The sequence below is a fragment of the Diaporthe amygdali genome (assembly GCF_026229845.1).
Source record: "Diaporthe amygdali strain CAA958 chromosome Unknown NODE_2_length_3802984_cov_64_841326, whole genome shotgun sequence".
Classification (NCBI taxonomy): domain Eukaryota; kingdom Fungi; phylum Ascomycota; class Sordariomycetes; order Diaporthales; family Diaporthaceae; genus Diaporthe; species Diaporthe amygdali.
Window position 1 is genome coordinate 892,026 of NW_026517022.1, and position 25,495 is coordinate 917,520.

A 25,495-nucleotide genomic window follows, 5' to 3' on the forward strand; every position below is an offset into this window, starting at 1 on the left:
TTCGTACACCCGACGGAAACCCATGTCTCCTCATCTCATACCTTCATACCTACCGCATAATGTGCTGATGGGCGAGTCCGAAGGGAGGTATATCGAAGAGCGATCGCTATTGGACATTGACAAGACAAATTGTCTAGAATCCTGTCCAGCCACGCGACATGCTGACTGCATGAGGCTCCAATAAGAGTGTTGTCAGCCACAAGGCTGATCGACATGGTCGCGAGGTAGAAAAACATCCACGACACGTGAGATGTTGACACACAGCTGGCACTCGCCCGCCTTGATGGCCAGCTTGGCTTAACCATCCCTGTGTGAGGCTCATCTTGGACATTTCGGAAGCTTTCGTAGGTCCCAAGGCAGATTGCCGTACCCTGACAGGCCGCAGTTCCGAAGACCCGCGGTCATTCCATCGTCCCTGTTCGAATTGTGAAGATGTTGAACGACCTCGTCGACTGCCGTATCTTCGAGCAGACGATAATAAAGCAGACAATGTTAGAACAAAGCCTGGGAGGGCGAGGGATTTCCTTGCTGGTCACGTCACCTCTCCTCGCCTGATTTTGCTGAAATGTGGGATATCTCCCTCTTGAAGAGTATGGTGTTGTGGCAAGGAGAGCTTTGGGCGTATGCTGTGAAGAGCATAGCCAAGAGATCCTGCGACACGATTAACCTTAACAATACAGTAGGATGACCCCACGAGAATTATCATTAAACTAATGCAGCCAGAACGGCCTCTAGACCTTCAATCGGCCAATCCTACCTTAGATCCTAGCCAATTTTATGAGTACGATTGGGCGCAGGACCCCGGATGGAGGAGATGAGCTGAGCCTTGGCCCCCACCAAGAGTAAGCAGCCCCCTTGCACACGCGCTGATGGTCGAGAGGCACCAGTGGTTGATGGAAAATAAACTGCGACGGAGAGAATGCGGTTTTTGGTAATCTTTTTCTCCGAAACCTCTCTTTTGCCTTCTCTTCTTTGCTCTGCCAGCCTGGAAGTTTTGGAGGGGTTAGGTGTGAATATGGCTTCGCGCCCGCCGTTTATCATGGCGTCCGGTCTTTTCCTGGCTTTATTTTTCGCGTGTGTGTCTGCTATGACACCTTCGAACGGTGTCGAGTTTCTATTTCCGACCCAGGGCGCAACATTGCACTATAACGACTATGTGCAAGTGCAATACACATCGGAATTCAGCGCCCCATTCCTCTACACATTTTGTAGAGCGGCCAGCGGTAGTGTTTCTCGTAAGTTCAGTTCGTCTATCGAGTCCCTCCTCGACACGGGAACCGCGAAGTGGGAGCCATATGATGCTCACACTTCTTGGTAGAGAAACAAAGCCAGGGCGTGGGTGGCTACAACAGCACGGCTCTCCTCAAACTTTCGTGGACCGGCTCTGATACACCATGCTGGTTCAACCTGAAGCCGAGCGCAGGAGCAGCCGTCGGAAAGGGCGCCAATTCCGACAATTGGCAGTTTGACGTATCAGAACGTGCCGCAACCACCGTCGTGCTCGGCTCTTCCGCGACCGCGACTGCTACCGCCTCTCCAACGATAACGACAACTTCTTCAGCCACAACCACGACGACTTCTTCAGACTCTTCTAGAGAGACTTCATCCATGACGTCAACGGCGGCTTCTTCGAGTGGGTCAAGTACAACTTCCTCGGCCGAGTCAACGGCAACCTCGTCGGACGAGCCCACGAGCAGCAGTCTTGCGTTGGACACATCGGCGAGTTCCCAGACGGCTTCTGCGTCAGCAGAGTCCTCTCAAGCCTCAAACGCCGGACTATCGATGGGAGCACAGATTGGTGTAGGGATTGGTGTTGCCATCGCAGGTATCTGTTTTGGCGTCAGCGCAGGCATCTGGTGTATGCGTCGACGACGGCAGAAGGCTAGGCAGGGCGCATTTGCCAGGATCGAAGCTCCCCCCTCCAGCGCAGGGCAGGTGTCCAGTGTCGAGGAGATGAAGTATCCTCCGATATATGCGGGACAGATGCCTCACCAGATACCCTTGACGGAGATGCCAGGTCATATTCCGGCAGCGACTGAGTTGAATGCCGCTCAAGTTTACTATGAGTTGCCATCACATACGAGCAGATGACGCAGTAGCATTAGGTGCTTTGAATCTGTGCATCTTGTGAGAGACAGAGACTTCGGAAGCAGTCAAATATCACATGTAGATAATAGACGAGTAACTAACTGTAATGTTTGATTTGGTGAGGCTGAAAGTCGGGCGCCAGGGTAAATAAGAAGCCATGGATATGTTCAGACTACGTGGGTGGCTGCACGCATCCAAACTGGCGGCGACGGGAGCTTGGGCCACTCGGGTTCTTCACCCAACCTTGTCTCCGTCAAGAAGAGCCTCTTGCGACAATCACCACAACACCTGATTCCGCAGATCTCTGGCCGCCATGCCGAGCTCATGTAAGGAAATAAGTACGCACCTGCTCGCGTGTTCCACTACAATTATGCGAAAAGCTTCTCCCAACTGACATCACTCCACTTTTCTCCAGGAGCCGCCCTGGCGCAATGCCTCCAGGAATCCGAATGCGTCATGGTCCAGCGAAACTCGGCCGCTGACTGCCTCCGGTCACCACTCGCCGAGACGCTGCCCACGAAATGCCAGCAGCTGAAGAAGGGGTTTGGCGAGTGCCGCCGCGGCATGATCGACATGCGCAAGCGCTTCCGGGGCAACCAGCCCGCGGCCTTCAAGAACCTACAAGAAAGCGAAGCCACTGGCGAGGGGTACCAGCTGTACGCTGGCAAGTCTGCATTTGGTGGGACCAGGGGCGAGACGGCCGGTGACGGCAAAGCACCCCCAGATTGGAGGGATCTCGAGAATGCAAAGTACCGGAACGAGGTCGAGTCGAAAAAGCCGTGATCAAGAGGGCCGGAAGATTGCATCAAGGGAGGCGTGTTTCGATCACCATGCGTCGTTTTGGACTTGACGCATGGAATGGCGTATGGAGTTCTCGGGAAAGAAAATATCCACAGATCTCCGGATGAGGCGCCAAACCCCACTCGCAGAAGACAAGAGATCCACACATTATGGACGCAGGACATGTGTGAAAAGGACAGAAGGAAGGCGTTGGACAAGAAATCCGTTCGCTCTGATACCAGGGCTTGGGGACAGCTCAAGTTCACCAAGACTCAAGCGGTGGGGTCTTGCCTTGTCAGACTCACTCACGGATGTGCAGAAGTGCCCATACGTAATGCACAGATCCTGATCTGCGTCAGAAGAGCATGTGATCACACCGCCAAAAGTCAATGCATCGTCTTCTGGAAGGCGTCTGAGGCTTGTCACTACGGATACAGTAGGCGGGAGACAACTCATGGTGCTTTCCTGTGGGCCGGATTTATGGATTGTAAGGCGGGAAAGCGGCACCTAGCTGTGTACAGTACCTGTGTATATCTAGACACACTACGCTCACCACAATTGATATCAGAATGATGCTGACAAGCATCGCCCGAAGATGCTCTCCAATTCATAGGCCTGAAGATTTACATGGGTGACTATCTGGATGTATCAACTGTCATGCTAAGATGTCGACTTTCCCTGCGTGAGTATTCTATTGGCAGCCCAAGATGATGAAGACTGGGTCTGATGTAATCGTTTCCGACTGCTACCTTAGGCAGCTAGCCGCCTGAAGTGTGTGGTACCATGGAGGGTAGGCTGTCGCGTGGTTAGTTGCCGTTCGGGGCCGAGAGAACCTTGGAAGGCGTGCAGGCAGCCCCGGTCCTGGTGCAGTCCAAGCAGCCCAAGAAGGTGGCTGATGATCTTGGCTCAATCTCTCCTCAAATATCAATATCCATATCCTGCTGGCAGGGGAGGATATCTGAACTCTTCCATATCTGCTGAATGCCAGATTGCTATTGATGTTTGCTTTCGCATCTTGCAATTTCTTCTGGCCTTTTGTTTTTGTATTGCCTACCATAACAGTCCCTTCTGCCTATTGCCTTGAACCTCGCTTTGCAACATCGGCTTGCTTGTTTCCGGACTCTGGGCACGCTCCACACATACAGTACATCCACACTTCCTGAGGCTTCGACGAGGGAGTTGTCTTTCACGATATTAGCATCATACTCAGCAGCAGTAGCGTTATCTCGAGCCTCATTATCATCCCGTTCTGTACTCGCGTTCCCCACGCATTATACGAAGACCTTCGACGACACGGGTCTTCCCCACTCACATGACGACAGTGACCGCAGCACGCATTTGCTAACGCCCAAAAGCCGCCAACACCAAACACCACCATGTCAATATTTTCCGATTTCCATTCCTCCTCGCGACTGCCACGCATCCTTGTCGCAGTACTTGCTATCTTGTCCTTCACACTTCTCCTCAGTTACAGCAGGATATCCTCGACTACATACTCTCTCCTCTGGCCCGAGCCGGAACCAATTTCACTGGAACCTGACGACGATTTGTCGACGGTTTTCGACGGCATATCACCCATGAGCTACGGCAAGACCCACAGGCCCCCGATGAAGGGCATGCCCGACAAGCTGGTGGCCGACCTGCCCGAGCAGTACATCCCCAGCCTGGATGGCCGGACAAAACGCCTGGTGATAGTAGGCGACGTCCACGGCCAGAAGACCGCCCTGGAGAAGCTCCTGGGCAAGGTCCATTTCGACAAGACCAAGGACCACCTGATCCTGACAGGGGACCTCGTTAACAAGGGCCCGGACTCTGCAGGCGTGGTGGACCTGGCGATCGAGCTCGGCGCGCACGCCGTGAGGGGGAACCACGAGGACCGCGTGCTGTATGTGAGCATGGCCATGAACAAGGACTCCGAATCACCACAGTCGATGAGCGACAAGGTAGACCTCGAGACGAAGGTGTACGAGAAGGGGCATGAGGAGGAAAAGGACGACAAGGATCCCAAGGCCGCAAAGGAGGAGTATCTCGCCAACGAGGCCCTGCTCGACCGCGGCGACAAGCCCGAGTACCAGACCGCGCGCTCGCTGTCCAAGGGCCAGCTCGAATGGCTCTCCCAGCTCCCTCTGATCCTCAAGATCGGCCGCATCCCCTCCAACAAGGACCTCCCGCCCGCGTTCGAGAACATGGTGGTCGTGCACGCGGGTCTGGTGCCGAACGTGTCACTGGCCGACCAGGACCCCCGGGCGGTGATGTCGATGCGCACGCTCGTGTACCCGGTGGATGAGCTGAGGAGAGACGCGGTGAAGAGGTGGCTCAAGGAAAAGGCGGAGAAGAAGAACAGGGGCATGGTCGCCAACAGCCAGATCGACGAGGACGAGGTCGACGAGTTCCTGCAGAAGATCATGGAGGCGCAGGGCCTGAGCAGCGACCACGAGGGCGACGACGTCGCGGTTCCCACGGACGGGCGGGAGGGGTCTAAGTGGTGGAAGGAGTGGAACCGCTTCCAGGAGCGGCTGGCAAAGACCACGACGACGGAGGCCGAGGTGAAGGCTCCCGCCGCCGCTGCTACTTCTAATGACGACAACAAGCCCGGAGACGTAGACGCCAGCAAGAAAAATAACAAGAAGGACAAGAAGCGGCGACAGCAGACCGCCGTGGAGAAGGAGCTGAGCGGCATGACGATCGTGTACGGGCACGACGCAAAGAGCGGGCTGACGGTGCCCGACACCTACGGCAACGGTAAGGGCCACACGTTCGGCCTGGACTCGGGATGCGTCTACGGCCGGAAGCTGTCGGCGCTGGTGATCGAGGCCCGGCCCGAGGGCGTCGTGCACGGCATCACGCAGGTCAAGTGCGAGAAGGCCGTGGAGCCGTGAGGGGGAGGCAGTGAGTGTGTGAGCGGCATAATTGCATCACGGGCTTGGGATGGCATACAAAACCGGTGGGGCATCGGCGTTGGAGGTGTTTAAAGTGATTCGTTCCCCTATGGAGCCTCAATTCTGGGTAATAAAGCGGGTTGGCTGTTGGGTGGCTTGGATGGTTATAGACACCAGACCAGACCAGACCAAGGCTAGATGAGACTCTTGTATAATTACAAGTAGCATCACACTATAAGAATACAGGTACTGTCAAGTTAATTGGGCCCCGAGGACAAATTTACATCGTCCCAGGTGATAGGCTTAAATAACCTCTACGAAACCACACGATCCATCCACCCAATCACTTGTTTCTGAGCTTGTTCTGCCCTGCTGCAAATCATCATGCCACTTCACTCTCATAGATGCGGAATCTTCCACTCACATACATATCTTTTCATCTCCAGGGTGTCAAGATTGGCAATTCAGTTGATTTCAATTTGGGCCCAAGGCGTCTTTTAGACATCCTGATAAGCGCCTGCTATATACGGTATCATTTCCCATCCTCGTGTGTTTATCTATGCCGCCCAACTTTTGTGAAAAAACCAATTATGCCTGGATCTTGCTCTTGATGATGTCCTTGAGCGTGATGGCATCGGCGGCGAACTTGCTGATACCCTCGCGCAGCTTCTCGACGGCCATCTGGTCCTCGTTGAAGTCGAAGCGGAAGGTGGCCTCGTCCGTGATGTACGACTTCTTCTCGATGTTGAGCGAGGAGGCGGCCGAGGAGTCCAGCTTCTTGGGGACGGCGGCGTCGGAGTTGATGAGTTCCTCGAGCAGGTTGGGCTATTTTGGCAGCAACGTCAGTATTCTGTCCGAGACCTCCGGGATCGGAGAGGCAGGTGGGGTGTAGGTATCAACTTACGGAGATGGTGAGGTAGTCGCATCCAGCCAGCTCGGTAATCTCGCCAATGTTGCGGAAAGAAGCACCCATGACAATAGTCTTGTAGCCGTACTTCTTGTAGTAGTTGAAGATGTTCTTGACCGACTCGACACCGGGGTCCTCCTCCTTGGCGTACTCCTTCTTGGTGTGGGCCTTGAACCAGTCCAGGATTCGGCCAACAAAAGGAGAGATCAGGAAGGCACCGGCCTCAGCAGCGGCAATGGCCTGGGTCAAGCTGAACATGAGGGTCAGGTTGGTGTTGATGCCGTGGTCGCGCTGCAGGATCTCGGCGGCCTTGATACCCTCCCATGTCGAGGCGATCTTGATCAGGACACGCTCCTTGGGGATGCCCTGAGCTTTGTAGAGCTAATGGCACAAAGAGTCAGCGACGGTTCCTTCTCGTACTAGCATGTCTGAGCAGTAATTCTGGGTCTTACGTCGATGATGTGCAGGGCTTTGTCAACGGAGGCCTTGGTGTCGAAGGAGAAGCGGGCGTCAACCTCGGTGGAGACCTTGCCGGGGATGATCTTGAGGATCTCCTTGCCGAACTCGACCAGCAGGCGGTCGAGAGCGGCGTCCACCTGTGTGTCGATATCGCCGCCGGACTGCTTGGCGTACTGAACGGCCTCATCGATCAGCTTTGCGTACTCGGCCTTCTTAGACGCGGCGAGGATGAGCGAGGGGTTGGTGGTGGCATCCTGGGGCTTGTATTTTCCGATGGAGGCGAAGTCACCAGAGTCGGAGACGACGACGGTGCCAGAGGCCTTGAGCTGTTCCAGGGAGTTCGACATGATGAGAGTGTGAGTGTTTCTGTTTGGTTATGTGTCTGGATGAAGATTTGATCAGAGGTTGGTTGGGTATAGAGATTGTAGGTGTGTTGTTAGTCGGGACTGACTAGGACGTGCGATGAGACAAGAGAGGTATTTATTCGAATGGCGGGGTGACTTGGAGCTTTCCACCTCCTGGGCCATCTTTCCGCTCTCAATGGCCACTTCTTTGGCAAGTCAGATTTACGGGCCCATGACGATATTCGCCCCCCACCACTCCCTCTCACTGAGCTCGGGGCACCCGTGTGTACAATTAAGTACTGTAGTATTTGTCAATTGGCCTGTCTGCAGGCTCTCTAATTTACTCTGGCCTTCTTGACAGTGCAGAATTGGTTTTTCTTCTTGTTCCTCGACTTCCATTCCCCTTCGCCTCCACGTGCAGACACAGAGACACAGATGCAGGCCCAGGTCCAGGTCCAAGTTCGAGTTCCATGTTGGTCGCAGTCGGCGACGCACACCTCAGACCGTTGAGGGAGGGGCAGGCCAGGGTCACCCCCACTACTGAACTAGGACCCTGCCCATTGGAACGGAACTGGAGGCATTGCTAGGACCCCTCCAGCCTGGCCTCATGCGGCACAGCTAGCTGCATTCACGTCTCCACGGCCTGTCAGGCCTGTAGGGACACACTGGTGGGTGGGTGGTCGCTTACTCAGGCTAAAGTGTAACATGAGTTGTTGCGACGTCAAAACGCGGGATACCTCGCGGCTACTGGAAAATTTTAGTAGTCTGCTACTGGGTTTTGTATTTAGTCACACTAACTTATCACCCCCATGGTGCAACTTTGTCGCAATCTGGACGGAAGCCCCGGGACAGGATATCTTGAAATATCTGGGCGCCGCTGGAGCACTCAGCTCGGCCCTTCTAGCCCGAAGCGCGAGCATTCATCCGCTCGCCCAAATGCCATGGCAACGGACACTCTCACCCTGAGACTATTACAAACAACCTCCGCGGGCTGAGATTGTGACAGAGGCTGGGCTTGGTAATAATGATAACCTCTTTACTATGACTGTGTAACAATGTGAAACAATGCCATGCTATGAGAAGGTGCCTCGCCAATTTTTATAGAGCAGGGTTTAAGGTCATATGTGCACCCTATGCTTTACGAGTGCTTTTATTTTCTCACCCTCATTCCCAATCCGTCCATTCTCATGTCTCTTCGCTTTGCTCAGAGGTCAAAATGAGACTATAGAGGTGGTGAATGTCAGGAGCAACAAGAGCTCGTCACACCAGTATCCAACTGTCTCCCTAGTCCTCAGTAAGATCACCGTACTCCCAGATTCCCAGGCGGTCGTTCTTGGCTGCGCTCTCAGACTTCTTGTACTCCTTGAGCGTGTCGGCAAACACAGGGCTTCTCTCCCATGCCTTCAGTTTCTTGGGCACCAAGCCAAGTCCGTTGAGAAGCACCTCGCGGTTCAGAGACTCGTGCGGCTTCGGCGATCCGCTAGACTCGTAGATCGTAATGTAGCTTACACCCTCCTTTTGGTCGACATAATCGAAGGAAGCCACCATCGTCTTGCCCTCCGTCACCTCGCCAATGAAGCCGATAGTGTCATTGAGGTACTCTGGGGCCGTAGGCAGTTGGACCAAGGAAAGTGACGCGTCGATGGCCTGAGCCTTCACCTTCTGCGTGCCGAAGTCGGCCTGGTTGAGTGGCCGCAGCTTCGCCCAGGGGATCTTCTCCGTGTTGCCATAATCAATGTAAACGACCTCCGCAACCTTGTTGGCTCTGTCATTGGATCGTATGCGTGCCCGGTACCACTGCCCATCTTCGGAGAACTTGGCCGAGACGATGTCTCCAGCCTTTGGCGTATCCTTCAGGGCAACGTTGTTCTTGGAATCGAGGTGAAACTTCCTGAACGAGGACATCATTTGCTCGAGCGCCGCAGTGCCCTTGCCAACCTCCTGGATCTTGATCTTGCCGTTCTGGTCGATGTTGGTGATGACAATATCCCGGTACTCCCTCTTGATGTTGACAGGGGCATCAACCGCCGCAGTCTCAGCGGGTGCAGCTTCTTCCTCCTCCTGTTCTTGAGATGGGTCCCAGTCGTGCCAGATGCCCTTACGTCCCTCCTTGGCTTTCCGCTCTGCTGTGTTCAACTCTGCTGCATTGCCAGACTTCTCTGCTGAGTACTGGTGCACAGAGGCAAAACCCTCTTCGACGAGTATCTTCGCAAAGCTCTCGCGGCCAACGTACAGGTCACCAATAAAGCCTCCGATCTTGTCCGTGTCGTCGATATCGACCTCGACATCCCGCTGGTTGCACCGCTTGTTTGCAAGTTCCAGGGCTTCGTTTCCGAATGGCTCACCCTTCTCCTCGGGCGAACGACCGGCTCGTGGCGCACGAATTCCGCCCAAGACCAGTGTAAGTTTGACGCCCTCGCGGGGAATGAGCACAGTAAAACGGGAACCGGACTTGCAGAAATCAACGACTGCAGGGATCTTCTTCTGTCGTTGAAGGGAGCCCAGGTTCATCTTGGCTCTCTGAAGGCTCTCAGACGCATCGACCAGAACCTTTGACTTGGGTGCCTTGCCTGACCAGAGACCCTTCTTCTCCTCCTTGGCCTTCTCCTGTGCAGCCAGAAGCTCATCGTAGTTGGCAGCCCGGTCGGTGTCGTCTTTGCGGTGTCGAATGACTGAGACCAAACCCTCCTGGACGAGCTGCAGGCCGATGTTCTTGCCGTTCTGGGTCACAGTCGCAACCTCTCGAGCATCATACCCATCGGAAGCGGGCTTAGACCCATCAACAGCCACCTTGACATGCTTGCCGATCACCTTCTTCCGCAGGAATTCCTTTGCCTCATCCCTGAACGGCGCCTCTGATGACTCGTTTGTGCGTGGGCCACGGACGCTGCTGAGGTTGATCCGCTTTTCTTCGCCGTTCTTGTTTCTTACAATGATGGTGTCGGCGCTGATGATTTTCGAGACCGTCATTTCGGATTCCTTTGCTGCTTCCTTGGCAACGTGGTGTTTGTGCAGTCTAAGGTTGGATGACTGAGCCTTCTTCTCTGCAGCGCGCAGTGAAGGCATTCTGTCGCCAAGCAAGGTGACATGGAAATCGTTGCACCGGGCGAGACCTTCTGCGAGGAGGAACTCGGCGATGTTTCCATTGGGATGCAGAACAGTGGCCACCAGTTGGCCCTGAGGGCTTGCTCCGACCATCTCGACCTTTACGGACCGCTGAAGCAGTCTCCTCTCGACGAATGCCTTAGCCTCATCACCAAACTCCTCGGATGGCTGGGTCTGGCCCGTTGAGACAATTGTTCTGGCAGTGGCAGGAGTTCTGATACCGGCAACAAGAGTCATGATCTGAAGGTGCTTCTTGTCCGAGAGCAGAATGCGAACCAGGAGGCGATCGCCGCTGAAAACGCGCTCGACAACGCCATCCACCGTCTTGCCCTTCCACTCATCCAGAAACTGCGGGTGGCCAAGGTCGTTTTGGACCTCGATCACACCACCAGTGCCAGCCCAAAGACCGTTGCCCTCGTTCTTAGCCTTGGTCTCGAATTCACGGAGCTGGTCGAGTCGTTGCAGAAGGTCCTCGTTGTCCTCCTTCTTGCCGGCATCTTCGCGGACCTTGACCCAGCCGCCCTTGATCAGCTCATCAGGGAATTCAGTGCCATCTTGGAGTTTTGCCGTTCCGTACTCTCGTTGCGAGGTCGGTACCGTGTATAGAACAGTGAACTGGATGGGCTTTCCCACGGTGAGATTCCTCAAGAACTCTCGGGACTGGAAAGCAAACGGCTCGTCGCCATCCTTGCTCAGGCGAGGAGCGCTGACATAGGCGAGAGAAAGAATCCGTTCAGCAGCTGGGTTTTGAGGATTCGCAAGAACCAATGTATCGCCGCTCAAGACGGACTTGACAGTGGCATACAGAGGCTTGGACATGTTTGCAATGACGATGACTGGAGTCAGGGATACCGTAAAGAGTGGAATTTGGAATCAGCAGAGCTTGTGACAGTGCCTGAGAAGCAGTCAGTGATTTGTTCTCGTCCACATTGTGAATTGACTTGGTGTGGAAGAATGAATCAGGTGACAAGGGTCGTCTGCAGTCTGAGGGGTTGTGCCAGAGGCTTTCCCAAGGGGCTATATGTAACTTGATGGAACAGGTGTCTCAAGAGTCAAACTCGACCAATTCGTGGTATAAAGAGTCCTGGGAGCAAGTGATTGGGCCAGACCAGCTCTGACCTGGTCAAACGTGGGGCTCGCAAGGTGAGTTGTTCTCCTTGTCAAAAGTAGTCCTAAGACAACCCTCACTGAATGGACCCAAACAGTGTCATGCCAGTGCCAGGCCTGGATAGACTAGAAGGGTATCCATACCGTGACAAATGCCCTTGCCTTATGAACACAGCATTTATGTCCCCGAGGAGCACCAGTCGCCTGCATCAATGTAGTCGGTGGAAAGGGGAATGTGGACAGGAAGAGGACATGCGTGCTCAGATTGTCACAAACAGAAGCCAGAAAACATACCTGGATTCCAAACAAGCAATGAAAGGATGCGATATTTTAAGGTATTTTTGATTTTGTGATAATTGATTGACTGCAAAGAGACAAGCAATTTTCTGAAGAGAGAAGGAAGGGGTTGTTGTCACGAGGCGATCTGGACGTTTGATGATGGTGTCGTGTGCCTCCCTTCTGGCCAGATGTCCGTCGTCAGGGTCCAGAATTCTGGTGGGCCAGTGAGCTCCAACGTGGGGTCAACGTCTCAGCGCTAACTGTGCCTGGTAACTATGCTCTCGCCGCTAATCCACATACGGCAAGCAGCTTTGGGCCAGGGAGCCAGGGAGCTCTGCGTCTGGTGAGGGGCAAGCAACATCGATGATGGTGACTGTGCCTCAGAAGGCGCAATGCAGATGGAATGAACTAGAAGTTTGCAGATACAGCCATGCTTATAGCTGCTATATCACTATGTTTGAGATTCTACACCTCGCAAACCCACATCTCAGATATAGCTAGCTACTGGACACATACGCTAGCTCTAGGCAGAGCGCAATTCTAGCTCTCAGAGCTGTGGATCTCTGGCTGTCGAGACACAATCAAGTGTGTGCCTGCCATATACAGTACATTCAAACAACAGTCATTGTTAAGCACATCACCAAGTGGCCTAGACATTTTTGGGACAGATTCTCTTAGGTCCAGAGTTGTATTTTTAGGCTACCATCGCGATTGGGTCCGTCACTATGTTGGGCAGAGCCAACAGCGCTGTAGGAACCATACAATTTCTCGGACCCAGCACAATATCCAGTACCTGAAATATCATGGTCGAGAGGATGTACTTAGTTGGAGATGCCAATGACACCGCAAGCAGGACGGGGACCAGCGTTGCCAGTCTTCAGCGACTCCTCGTTGTCACCCTTTCCGAGATCATCGGTACCGCCGTGGACGACGACAGTTCGCTGTGGATTGTGTCAGTTACCATCTCGATTGTAGACCAAGTATGTAAACTTGAGGGGCTTGAACGTACGCCGATGACGGACTCGGGTCCGATCAGCTTGACGTGCTTGTCCTCAACGCTGCCCTTGGCGTTGCCCTGAGCATCGGTCTCGATGTTGCCCAAGTCACCGACGTGGCGGTTCTCGTCCGCGGGAGCACCGTGGGTCTTGTTGTGAGGGTTGACTAGTAGGTAGTAGAGGTTAGTGTAAGGACAGTCGGACGTCGGGTCGGGGTCGGGCTCGGGCTCGGGCAGGACCGCGTCTCAGGTACTACTCACAGTGAGGGCCGGCAGACGTGCAGCCGTTGGTGTTGTCACCAAAGGTGTGGATGTGGAAGCCACGCTTGGCGTTGGCGTCGTTGCCAGTGATGTCCCAGGAGATGGTGGTGGGAGCAGACTCGGACTCCTGCACGAGGGTGACGGTGCCGGAGACCTTGGAGTCACCACGGACGACAGCAACTGTATGCGTACGGACTGATGTCAGCGGGTTGTCCAGACACCTGGAGGGGTAGCTTGGGCTCAAGAAAATGTGCGTATAGAGATCTGCGAGGCAAGTCTCGACGGCGCTCTGTGTCAAGGATGATGGATGGGCCTATGACTGCAAGATGTGGCCATCAGGGTGCTTGAGAACGTTTCTCGAGGCCCATCAAGGTGCCCAGGATGGGCTTGGATGCACCCCCTCACTTGAGTCGCCAAACAAACAAGCTTGACAGCTCTGCGGGGTCTATGTGTATATATATGAACTCTGGATCTCACTCACCTGCTTTGACCATTTTGGCTGTTTTAGTTGTGTAGCTGGTGTTTAGTGATTCTTGATGAGGGCAATTGGTGATCTGGCTTTCTTGCTTGACGACGAGGAGGTTTGGCAGGAGAAAGCGGTAGAAGCTGGGGACGGTGCCAGTTTATGCTTCAGGTGGAGATCCGAAGTCGTCTTGGTAAGCTTTCTTCCCCGATCGGCCTTCGCTGTTGATGAGGGGGCGGGCAGCTCGCTTTCGTCATTGGGACGCAGCCCCACCTGAGGAGACCTTCACCTCTAACTGACCGGTTCAGACTGCTATATGCTACTTACTGTACTACGCGGACTATTAAGCACCTCGGCACATACGCGAAACCTATGCCGATCCGAGCGGACCTTTCGAGAGACAAGGCCAATTCACTATGTGTAGGGTACGCTCCGCCTCTTCAGTCCAGATTATGTCTTCTTGCTGCGCGTCTGTCCTCTTTGGCGCAGAAGGGTCCACTACGGGAGCTCCGGCAGCTACCGGCTCGGGGTTAATAGTAACAGCCCGGTTCCTCCGCCGATGCTCGCAAGGAGTAGCTGTGTCTGAGCGTCTTATCAACATTGTAGCACGCGATCCGCCCCCCTCCTGCCGTGCCACATTCATGGGTGTTGGCAGAATGTGGCTGTACCATGGCGGGCAGCAGGGCAGGCTGAGGCTCAGGCCCTCTGGACAACATGAACTTTCATGTGACGGAGGCAGCCAGGCAGTATTCACTCCAGAAGGCTAAAATGCCTTGAAACTATCTAGCTGGTCTATCGAGCACAGCAAATCGCCACCAAGGTGGACAGGTCACGACCAGCGAGCAGCCAGCCTCAAAGTGTTTCACATCCTGCCTGGTAGTCAGGCTGTTTACCTGCTGGACCAGGCGACAAGTCAGCCCGGCACTTCCAGGCCGGAGTGTGGTCTGAAGAAAGGTCAATCTGGTTCGATCCAGCCTCAGCTGCTTCCCCAGAAACCCGTCTTCTCGGTAAGATCTAGGCTCTGGGCCTAGGCCCTGCGGCCTACACCGTTGGATGGGGCATATGCTTCAAACGAGCCTAAGTTGAGCCGTTGTAAGCCTAAATGTCAGGCTAGTGGGTGTGCGTTCACAGGCGGTTCCAGCGATGTGTGGACGACGAAAATGCGCTGTCACCGACTGGTATGATCGATTTAACAAGATTGGGGCCAGCTCTGGACTTCGGAAGACACGAGAGGGCTGGGCTGGCTGGCGCCAGGCTGGCCAGGCTGGCTCCAAGTTTGTGCTTTGCTCGTCCCATTATGATGGGTCCAAAAAGGACCCTTACAAGGCTGGTTTCATACAAGGCTCGAGCTGGAGCCGCAGAACCGCCAGGCCGGATGCGAGAGTGCGCGCAGGCGATTCGACCTCGGTTTGACCACAGTAGCATGCAGCGTGTATGGTGTGTACTGTACGTAACTGCAGGAAATGGCAAGATTACAGTACTATTAAACGACGATCCTGCCAGTACTGCCATGCTGTCAGGATGTATGGGGTATAATTACAGGTTTCCCACCCGTGGGTTCCAGAAATTGGCAGCCCCATGTTCGTATGAGGGCCAATTGATGACAGTGACGGTGCTTCAGAATCGGCAGCAGGCTCTGGGCAGGGAGTGACATGTGCAGCTCCAGTTGGAGCGTATCAGAATACCTTGGACGGCGTGAAGAAGTGCGGCGAGACACAAGTACCCTTGGTGCTCCTGATCTTCCGTCGGCCAAGTCTCCGTTCTTGTCCTGGATCTCTCGGCCAGGTCGCATTTGATCTGATCTGGCTGGTGACTACTAGGTCTAGATAGGTATGCGGTACAGTATCTGCAGTACACCAAGAACGGTCTTGATTGGCGAAGAAGCGTGCCCGCTGCCACTAAACCGTCCAACACCAAAAGGCTCCCCAAGGTCCCAAGGTCGATGACCTGAGCTGCCAACTGCCTGACAGCACCTGGCCGCCCGCCCATCCCATCTGCTCCCCAAGTCGGATGCGCCCAGTCTCCATCACGCTCTTTTTTTTGCCGTCCATCAACATCAGATCCGGCCATCATTCCCATCGATAAACCCAGTGCAAGGTCCTGCTGTCCATTCCTGCCTTGTCCAGTCCTGCGTAAAGGTTGCTTGGGTTCTCCTCACTCCCAAGACCGGCTGCGCGACTCGATACCCAATCATATAGACTACACCCTGCACACAGCCACGGCCTCGTGAGCTGGGGGCCTCCCTCCGCCGAAGAGCGAACCCACGCGCGGACACGGCGATGAAGGATTCTTGCACAAGCCGCACAAGGCTGTCGAGTTGAGAGCTTCCAGAAGTCCTGTCATACCGACGAGCCGGCGATCTGCATTACCCTGCCTCTGCGCTTCTCCATCCGCATTCCACCGCGGACCGCGAATCCCCATCTGGCCCACCCAACTTGTGCGCTCAGCCCAGTGCCTGGGGCTTAGGTGCCTACTTTTCGCCAGCGTCGCCTTATACGACATCTATGAAGGCCTGCTCCTCCTCACCGAAACCCACCGATTGACCGATCGACCGCCATCCCCTCCCGGCGAACGCACAGATTGCCCCGGGCGAGTCTCTGCCAGCGTGACTGCTTGGACATCACGAAACCATTCTCGTCTTTGCGACCCGGTTGACGTCACGCGAAATCTGCCACAACAGTTACTCTCGGCTTGTACGTGAACTGGACCGCGACTGCGACTGCGACAGTAACTGAGACCGCGACTGCGACGGCGACAGCGAACGCCAGCATGTCTTTCAGAGGAGACGGCGGCCGCCGGTATGGCCATTTGCCGCCGATACAATACCCAGTCCCTGGGCAAGAGCAGCACGCCTACCCTGCGAGGGCAAATAGCTTCAACGCCGGCGACGATGCTACCCTCATCGACCCCGATCGCCAGGGAGAGTCCGACCCGACGAGGCAAGCCGAACTCTTCATGACGAGTCCGACAGGCTCCGCCGGCCACCAGCGGTATCATAGCCAGGCCCCTCCGACCCCATCAACATACAACCCACAAGACTTTGGAAGATCGCAATCAACTCTGCCTTACCACCCCGCTTCAAGGTATGCTTCACCCGCCGCGCCTACCGCGACGAGCTACACCCCCCAGCCCGCGAACTACACACCTCCCACATACGATCCCTCGGCCTACGCAAGTGTCTCTTCACCACAGCGCCAGCCGTCTTACCAAGGCTACAACTCATTTGCCCACAACTACACCAATTCCACAGTGTCCCAGCCTTCGGCCGCCTCGTACGGCCAGTCGGCCAACCCTCCCTACAGCCCTACCTATAATCATGGAAACACATCTCCACAAGTACTTCAGTCACCAGGTAGTAATCTGCAGTACGGGAACAGCCTGCCCAGTCCTGGTCAATACTCAACCCATTCAACGCCGTCTATAGCTTCAACAGGCTTCCACTCGACCTGGGCGGGCAATTACCCATCTAACGGAACCACGTCCCCTCAAGGCTCCTACGCATCCCAAACACCGTACCCGAACTACATCCAAATGCCGGTCGGACCGAACTACTCTGCAGCAGACCCCAATGCTTTCATCAGCGATAATAGGTCTCGCTCCAACTCGCAGATGTCTGCGCTTCCATCTCCGCCTCCGCATACCCAGCCCGGAGGCGTTACGAGACATCCAACGAATGCCCCTCTTCCGAGCCGGCCTGTAGACCACGCCCCTGAGGATGATGAATGGAATCCTATCGATGACTACATGACACAGGATAGCCTCATGCAGGACATCGAAGCTGAGCTGGGCGGGAACGCGGGGGCACAACGGCCCAGGCCGATCAATGGCAATAACCTGTCGGATGACGATCTGGACCGGCTTAGACGGTACGATTCGCGTGCGTCGACCGTGCAAGGACCCGGTGGCGGTAGTGGAGTCAGGCGGTACGATTCGACTGCGTCAACATTAAACCATGACAACGTGACGGCAACCTATGATTGGGAAGATGATGAGAGTGACCAGGAGGGGGCGGCTGGTCTTGCGCAGATGGAACAGGATCTGGAAGAAGAGAGGCGATTCAGCGGTAATACGCCTCTCTCAACAACGTCTACCCTGCCAATTATGAACCCTTCCTTGCCGACACCCGCGGAGGAGCAGGTTAGCGGCAGCGATATTGAATATGCTGCTGGGATGGACATCGGGCTCTTCAGTGGTGGCTATGCGGGCAACTTGACTTATGGAAATGATGTGACCTCTCCTCCAGCGAGGTCAACCTCGCTTCAGAACCGCGAGCGACCTCTGCCACCGCCACCGGTCGACCAAGATCCGCCTTACCCTGATGACGACAGCGATGCAGACTACGGTGCGGCCATGGACTATGGTGGTACGGGTGGTTTGCAAGCTCCAACAACCCAGCGGCTCAGCTTCGACGAAGGCGATGAGCGTGTGTCTCTGCACTCCAGAGCAAGCGCTAGTGAATCGCCCGTTAAGGAAGATCTTCCGGATCTGTTCTTTCATCCTGGACTCTCAAATCGCCCATTACCTGCCTTGCCGCCAGGATCCGACACAAGTTCGTTGTTGTCGGTGCAGTCACCAAATCGTGCACCCTACCAGCATGGTTATTCGCTCAGTGCCGACTCGAGAGCAGCTGGTGCTGATGGGGTTCAAGGCCAACTCACTCAGCAGCAGGTTGAGAGGTCGATCTCGCTGTCCAGTCATAGCAATACGCCACACGTCCAGGTACCTGGGCGGTCAAGAACAGACGCGGCAGAAGAGAGGAAGAAGGCACTCAGGGCCCAACAGCAACAGCAGCTCGGTCTGCACCCTGGTACTCTTCACGAAGGCTACGAGTCTGGTACACCATCCTCGGTGGCTTACGATATGATAACCCTGCCAACCGGACGCAAGAAAAGATTCGTACCAGAGAAATTGTCCTCGTCAGACGTTCGACGTTGTGCCGAGCCTTGGGCATTGAGCAGCATCGCCAATTGGCTCCGTGAGATGGCTGAAGGCGAGCCTGACCTGAAGCGGAAATCCATCGAAGAAGGCCTGGTCAAGCTTTTCACGACAAAAGTACCAACTATGAATGTCGCCGACGCAGAGACTCTGAGTACCATGGTTACGGACCGGCTATACGACGCTGGCATCCTTATTGAAGAAGAAGAATGGGCCAAATTTGGCCCTGGATCTTTGTCGGGCGTTTTGTGGCAATTGACAGGCTCCGGATGCTATGCGCCAAAAGTCCATGAAATCGAGATTGCTGGCAGATGCTACTCTCACCACTGCACAAGAACACTCAAGAAGGCCAGTTTGGACGACCTCATGACGGAAGAGTCAACAACACATGCTGATTGGGCGACATACTACAAGCTTGATAAGTCTATGGTAGAAGATAAGGCAGCGAAAGAGATTGAACGGCAAAACATCCTCCATGAGGTTGTTACCGGCGAAGAGGACTATATGAGCCAACTGGACGTCATCCGGCTTCTCTACAAAGACCAGCTACGTGCATGGCAACCGCCCATCATCCCGCCTGCAAAAATCAACGGATTTGTAGACAAGGTCTTTGGCAAGTTTGATGCGATTCAACAAGTCAACAAGGAATACTTGCTCGCCCAGTTGAAGTACCGTCAGAATGAGCAAGGGCCCTGGATTGTTGGGTTTTCTGACATCTTTCGGGAGTGGATTCGCAAAGCAGAGCTGCCGTACCTGGAATTCTCTACGGCTTATCCTCTAGCCCAACTGGCAGTGCGCAAGGAGGCCTCACGTAACGTGCTATTCGCCCAATTTCTAGAGCATGTACGAGGTCACAAGCGATCGAATCGTCTTGGCTGGGATACATTCCTGAAGTCGCCTATTACCCGTCTGCAGAGGTATAGTCTTCTCTTGCAGACCTGCCACAAGAAAATGGTACAAGACAGCGAAGAGAAGGCCAACTTGACCAAGGCAATCGACGAGATCAGGGCGGTCACTATGAAGTGTGATGAAGCAGTCGCCCGCAGCAAGGGCAAGGTTGATCTCCACACCCTGCAAACAGCGTTGATTTTGCGACCTGGGTTCCAGTCGGTTCTGAATCTGGACCACCTAGGAAGACAGCTGATCCACAGAGGTGACCTGGCGAGGATGGGATCCAAAGGCGTGCGATGGGTCGACACGCACGCTCTACTCTTCGACCACTATTTCATCCTGGCGAAGGAGTACCCTTCCAAGGATGGTCGAGACAAGAAGTATGATGTGTCGAAAGAGGTATGTTAACATATGTCTACGCTGTGACAAATATCTGCATACTAACACTTCTTAGCCAATTCCTATGCCTTTACTTTTCCTTGAGAGCAAGGACGATGCGCCGATCTCGAAGCAAAAGGGCATTACAGCGCCTTTGGCACGAAATGCGGCCGTCGCCAACGGACCTGGGGCCGCGGTCAACAAAACTCTCACCGGTGTCTCGGATCGTCCTGTACTGGAACACACCCAATCGGGGTCCTCGATGAGCTCTATGACTCGCATTAATACTGCGAGCTCTGATCCGGACAACATTTTGTGGCCTTTCAGGGTGAAGCACCTGGGTCATGAAGTGTACACTTTGTTTGCGAAATCTGAAAACGAGCGGGCGGCTTGGTGCACGAAGATTATCGAGGCCAAGGAGCAACACGCGAGGGCTTTGCATGCACAGAACGCAGAGCCATTCCGCCTGCGTGTCCTGGCGGATGGCGCATTTGCTTACGACTCATTTTCTGTGGCAGGTAAGGCGCCAGGTGTTGCTATTCAGGGCACTCCCCTTGATCGGGCCATCCGCGAGATCGAGCAAGTTTATGGCACCGGCCGGCCGCCACCCGTGTGCAGAGCTCAGGTGAACTGTGCCACGACCTTCACGGCATTTGGCAAGTCCTTGATCGCGATAGGGACGGATTATGGCGTATTTATTTCCGAAACATCTAATCCACGCGGCTGGACCAGGGTAAGTACCACGCGATCTTGATTGTGTTCATACCAAATACTGACCATGCCCAAGTCTGTCCAAATCAGCAGGGTAACACAAATAGCTGTCCTCGATGAGTTTTCCGTGTGTCTAGTCACAGCAGATAGGTCCTTGATCGCATATCCCCTGGAGATCATCGCGCCAACAGCCAACTTCCCCGCCACGGGCAATGACAGCGCCCGCAAGGCACCGCAACGCCTGGCCAAAGACGTGACCTTCTTCGCAACGGCACGTATGAAGGAACGCACGCTCGTCTTCTACAAGCGCAAAGAGGGCATGCACACGACGTTCAAAGTCCTCGAGCCTGTGTTCCAGCGGTCCTCGGAGAAGCGACCACGGATTTTCGGCGGCCGCCGCGGCGGAGCCGGCTCCACCGAGACGTTCCGCGACTTCGACGAATTCTACCTCCCCACTGAATGCTACTCGCTCAACCTGTTCCAGTCGTACGTTGCGGTGGCAACGGCCAAGGGGTTCGAGATGTTGACCCTAGACAAGAAGCAGACCATGTCTGTCCCAAGCGGGCTCAACCTGCCGGCCATCGCTAACATCGCCAACCGGATCCGTGACCAGCGCCCGCTGGGCATGTTCAAGCTGAACGACCAGGAGTTCCTACTCGCCTACGAGGATTGCGCCGTGTATGTGGACAAACACGGCGAAGTCTCGAGGACGCTGATCATGGAGTACTCGGGCAAGCAGAAGAAGGCGAGGGGCGCGACCATGTTCGGGCAGTACCTCCTCCTCTTCAACGAGGACTACGTGGAGGTGCGCAACGCCGAAAACGGGCGGCTGAGGCAGATCGTGGCCGGCCGTGACGTCCGTGTGCTGGATCAAGGCTGCCGCGGACCCACGGGTGGCGGTGGTGTCGGCGCGGGCGCTGTGGCAGCCGGCTCAGCTGACTCCAAGGGCACGGTCAAGATTGCCATGAGCCACCCCGAGTCGAAGCCGGGCTCGCCCGGCGTGCAAATCGTGCTGGAGCTGTTGCTCAACGATGGGCACGACAAGGCTACCTAGTGGGCAGGCCGCACGCCCAGGAGGTTCGCAACTGTGTGATGGTTGGGGGACTATCTGACTTGCGAAGGAAAGGTATGACTAGATGAGGTGACGAATGGTGGGCGGTATGCACGCATCGGTGTATGGGGCCCTCTGGGTGGGGTGGCATTTTGGAGTCCGACTGATGCTGGCCCATCACTTTCATCGAGTGGCGGCATTTGCATCATTCACGTGGTGGAGCGCAGTGTAAGGATATGCATGGCGTGTTTATGGACGGGCATAATCCGTATTGAAGTTGCTATTCTCTGGCTCGATGACGGGCTCGCGCGCCGCTTGGTTCATCGCCATGGATGTGTGCATTTCTTTGTGGGGCCTAGGGGCGTCCCTTTTGTGAAGAAGGAGGTCCAGTGGACGAGATGAAAGGGCTCAAACCGGGTTCCCTGCACTCGGCGCAGCACCACCTTTCTATGGACGCATCACGATTGTCTATGTTTGCTTTTCACGTTGTGTTCGCATGGCGTTCTGGGGGTTTGCTTTTGATGGAACAACTGAAGCTCTCGTCGAGGGCTTCGTTGGACTGGATATGGTCCGAAGAGACTCCTCTTGCTCTGTTTCAGGTCATTGCTGAACCGTGAATGCGTGTGTGCTCTGGCCTCCTCTCACTCCTTGTGACCTCTGAGACGGACTCACTGATCATCACGGCAGGAGTCTCGATCTGGTATCTCAAGATCCTCTTCAAGGGGTGTTCCTCAACCGTTCTCCGTAACATTAATGGTCACGGCTCGGAGAACATGTGCAAAAGGAGCGCTGTCAGAATACACTGCTGTCATCAGTGTCGTCTTCTTTATCAGCGCGCCGGAGAAATGCGAGCTTGCCGCGCTTGATCACCAGAGGCTTGCAATCCAGAGAGCATTCCGGCCTATTGACGGCCTCTAGAAACCGCGGGATGGCCAGTTCCGCGGTAATGGATAATGGATGTCGAGAAGGGTGTGGGCTTGCGAAGGGGGCACGGATCGTGGACTATGGATGTGGCTCTACTTGGCGGCCGGAAAGTATGCAATAAGTTCGAGAAATGCATATTTAGGCAGCTGGATACGATGTACAATCTGTCAGGAGCTTCCTTAGTGATGCGCTACACATTTTCATGTAAGACCTGTCAACGTCAAGGCTTGCTGTCAAACCGTTAACTTGTTACTGGCCTACAACTCACTGCAACCACAAGAGCCGGCAATGGAATTGTTAAATATCATGTGCACATCTCATGTCTTATTCCAGTCTTGGTATATGTGAAGGGCAATGTTATGCTCCAAGGACTCGACCGACCCTCTTATTAATAAATTGTGTTCTTTGTTTTGTCTTTTCGGAAACTTGATCCATCAATAAGTCCTGACAACATAGGACACGAAAAATGTACTCCCTCGCAAGAAGGCCTCCCGATCCAGGATCCTCTCCGATCAAGCGCAGAAGCAGGCGGAAACGCATCAGGCGTGCGATCATGTACCAAAGACCCTCCTTCTTCTTGCTCTCCCCTCCCCCTCTCCTCTCTCTCTCCGGCTCACTCCGTCTCCTTCACTATCGCGCGGGGGCGTTCCAGCCTCAAGGTATCAAAAATGTCTCAAACGCAGCACCAAAATGACGCTGGCATCCAGGTCGTCAACGTAGAAAGGGAAAGAAAAAGCCGATAGGTAGTTAAAAAGTCGTGTAGCGAATAAAAGAAATTTCGTAATGTGTAGGTGTGAATAAGCCCGCATGGGGCGAGCTGGGTATCTCGGGCCACATATCTCAAACGTTCGTCCCCAAGTCCAGTAATCGCAGTGATTCCGACGCAGGCAAATGCAAACTCAATCCAAATTCGACATGGGAAGATTCGGGTGGTTTTTCGAAATGGATGAAAACAAGCGGTGTCTTAGGTGTTCGTCTTCGGGCGCTCGGTGTATCGAAGCCGTCACACGTGAGGCTGCCTTCGTGGCAAAAACGGCTGTGCCCATTCCCGTTCCGTAGTTCGATCGGGGCTTTACTTTATATTCTTGAAGAGATCCTCTCCCAGACTTCCCCCTTCGCCTTCAAGGTCAACCTTGGACCCAAGGGCCTTGAATTCGGGGATCATGGGCGGCGGCGGACCCCTTGACTTGGGACTGGTGATGGAGGGCTTTTCGTTCTCGTTCGAGGTGGAAAGTCTGCTTGGCCGAGCAGTGTCTGTCGCATCATGCGAACTCCGGAAACGGCGAAAGAATCCAGATGCTCGTTTGGACTGCTTTTCGGTGGTAATGCTGGCGTTGCTGCGGCTGGTTGGTCGGCTGTCCGGTCTCTTGAGAGCATTTAAACCAGCATCTCCTGCTGTGGTCTCTCCGTTAGCATAGGCCGAGTCCAGTCGATTACGGCTCAACAAACGTCGAATGCTACCCTGTCCGGTCCTGACCGAGGTTGGTGACGAAGGAAGAGGCACGTTCTCAGCGGACTGCTTGTTGCCGTTGGACCTGACTGCAGCTGGCGAAGTCTGGGTGCCGTTGGTCGCGGTCGAGGCTTTGGCGGCTTCTTCGGCTGATGGCTGAGGAGTGGTGGGTTGCTCCTCTTGTATGGGCGAAGGCAGCGGCGGCGGGATATCGGTGCCCTCGGTCAAGGAGCCGAACTTGAGGTCGAGAGCGGGCAGTTGGAACTTGGTACTGATTAAGGACGGCATGTTGGCTTCTTGAGTGGCTCTTGGGGAGCGTCAGCTGGCAACTGGGCAGGGTTCGTCCGTCGGATGTTGTTGTGAGAGAAGGTCTCGTGGGAGAGAGAGAACAAATGTCGTCAGGGGTAAGTCGGGGCGATATGAGCGGGAGTCAAAGCGTCGAGGCGTCAGGGCTGGTCTTCCGGGGGCAATGGGACGTGAATTGCGTCCTCGTCTTCGGGCCAGACCGAGAAGGCAGGGCTACACTCGAGGTCCTGTTTATTTGGGAGAGTAGTAATGAGTGGCAGGCCAGCGGTTTCCAAAACGGGACGAGAGGTAGCAGCTGTCCAAGTACCGGTGAAACCTCAGCAGCTCGCAGAGTTGATCCTCGAGAAATGTTTCAGAGTTTCCAGGCGTGGGTTTTCTGCCCAGATCTGGAGATGAGTGACAGGGACTGGGTCAGGGACGGGGACGAGGTCAGGCTCGAGGAGGGAGCTCAGACGGTACTGGGCGCGCTGGGGTGGAGTGACGCCCCAGAGGACCCTTGTCGGCCAAATTGATGAAGAGGGTCCGAGATCTGGAAACGGCCTGGAGTCTGGAGCCCGGGGCCAGGTGCCAGGTGCCAGTTGCTGGCTGGAGACGGGTGGAGTCTCGGAAGTTATTAGGCAAGTCGAGCCTTGGGCAACGACGGTGGGCGTGATACTGTTAATGAGAGTGCTCGTTCTTGGGTGGGTCGCCAGCTTGGGGATTGCAAGATGGATGCGCTGTCCGAGCTCAATTGGCTATAATAAGATGGCTACTTGAGAATGGGATGGGATTCTCGATCCAGCCATGGATGAGGGGAGACTGGCCGAGGTTGGCGCCGAGGTCAATGGCAGCAATGAGGGTCACGGCAGAACGGAGCAGAAGGTGGGTTGATGTGGGTTTGGATGTTGGATGTTGGCCGATGGCCCGATGGCTGACGACTGCTGGCTGGTGTTGGGTTCGTGGGAAAGGGGAGAGCAGCTAGAGCAGCTGGAGCAGCTAGAGCAGCTGGGAGAGCTGGAGAGCAGCACCAGCATCAGCACGGCACCAGCACCAGCACCAACACCAAAACCAGAGCTACTGTAGCTTGGAGGCCTGAACAGGAAGGTGGAGAAGCTCGAGAAGGGACTGGGTTCCAACTTGTAACTTCTAACTTCTGGGTCTGTCTAACTGTCACTCACTCCTCATGCTGTCTGTGCCTTTGCTT

The 25,495-nt window shown here is 54.9% G+C and overlaps 7 protein-coding genes across 7 annotated transcripts; 3 read left to right on the forward strand and 4 right to left on the reverse strand.

Moving 5' to 3' along the window:
- Positions 1–1,039: 1,039 nt before the first annotated feature.
- On the forward strand, positions 1,040–2,871 carry J7T55_011622 (cytochrome-1; the record flags this gene model as incomplete). Its single annotated transcript, XM_053136424.1, has 3 exons — positions 1,040–1,235; positions 1,319–2,017; positions 2,504–2,871. The coding sequence occupies 3 exons, from the start codon at positions 1,040–1,042 to the stop codon at positions 2,869–2,871; spliced, it is 1,263 nt and encodes a 420-aa protein (XP_052999428.1).
- A 1,373-nt stretch (positions 2,872–4,244) lies between these two features.
- Positions 4,245–5,747, forward strand: J7T55_011623 (calcineurin-like phosphoesterase; the record flags this gene model as incomplete). Its single annotated transcript, XM_053136425.1, has 1 exon — positions 4,245–5,747. One exon carries the CDS (start codon positions 4,245–4,247, stop codon positions 5,745–5,747), a length of 1,503 nt encoding a protein of 500 aa, XP_052999429.1.
- A 588-nt stretch (positions 5,748–6,335) lies between these two features.
- J7T55_011624 (transaldolase) lies at positions 6,336–7,460 on the reverse strand (the record flags this gene model as incomplete). Its single annotated transcript, XM_053136427.1, has 3 exons — positions 6,336–6,572; positions 6,652–7,035; positions 7,107–7,460. 3 exons carry the CDS (start codon positions 7,458–7,460, stop codon positions 6,336–6,338), a joined length of 975 nt encoding a protein of 324 aa, XP_052999430.1.
- A 1,281-nt stretch (positions 7,461–8,741) lies between these two features.
- J7T55_011625 (transcription factor) lies at positions 8,742–11,381 on the reverse strand (the record flags this gene model as incomplete). Its single annotated transcript, XM_053136428.1, has 1 exon — positions 8,742–11,381. One exon carries the CDS (start codon positions 11,379–11,381, stop codon positions 8,742–8,744), a length of 2,640 nt encoding a protein of 879 aa, XP_052999431.1.
- A 1,388-nt stretch (positions 11,382–12,769) lies between these two features.
- J7T55_011626 (superoxide dismutase) lies at positions 12,770–13,697 on the reverse strand (the record flags this gene model as incomplete). Its single annotated transcript, XM_053136429.1, has 4 exons — positions 12,770–12,889; positions 12,958–13,109; positions 13,204–13,383; positions 13,685–13,697. The coding sequence occupies 4 exons, from the start codon at positions 13,695–13,697 to the stop codon at positions 12,770–12,772; spliced, it is 465 nt and encodes a 154-aa protein (XP_052999432.1).
- Positions 13,698–16,435: 2,738 nt separating this feature from the next.
- J7T55_011627 (uncharacterized protein) lies at positions 16,436–21,635 on the forward strand (the record flags this gene model as incomplete). Its single annotated transcript, XM_053136430.1, has 3 exons — positions 16,436–19,891; positions 19,947–20,603; positions 20,658–21,635. 3 exons carry the CDS (start codon positions 16,436–16,438, stop codon positions 21,633–21,635), a joined length of 5,091 nt encoding a protein of 1,696 aa, XP_052999433.1.
- A 1,993-nt stretch (positions 21,636–23,628) lies between these two features.
- J7T55_011628 (uncharacterized protein) lies at positions 23,629–24,294 on the reverse strand (the record flags this gene model as incomplete). Its single annotated transcript, XM_053136431.1, has 1 exon — positions 23,629–24,294. The coding sequence occupies one exon, from the start codon at positions 24,292–24,294 to the stop codon at positions 23,629–23,631; it is 666 nt and encodes a 221-aa protein (XP_052999434.1).
- Between the last annotated feature and the right edge of the window lie 1,201 nt (positions 24,295–25,495).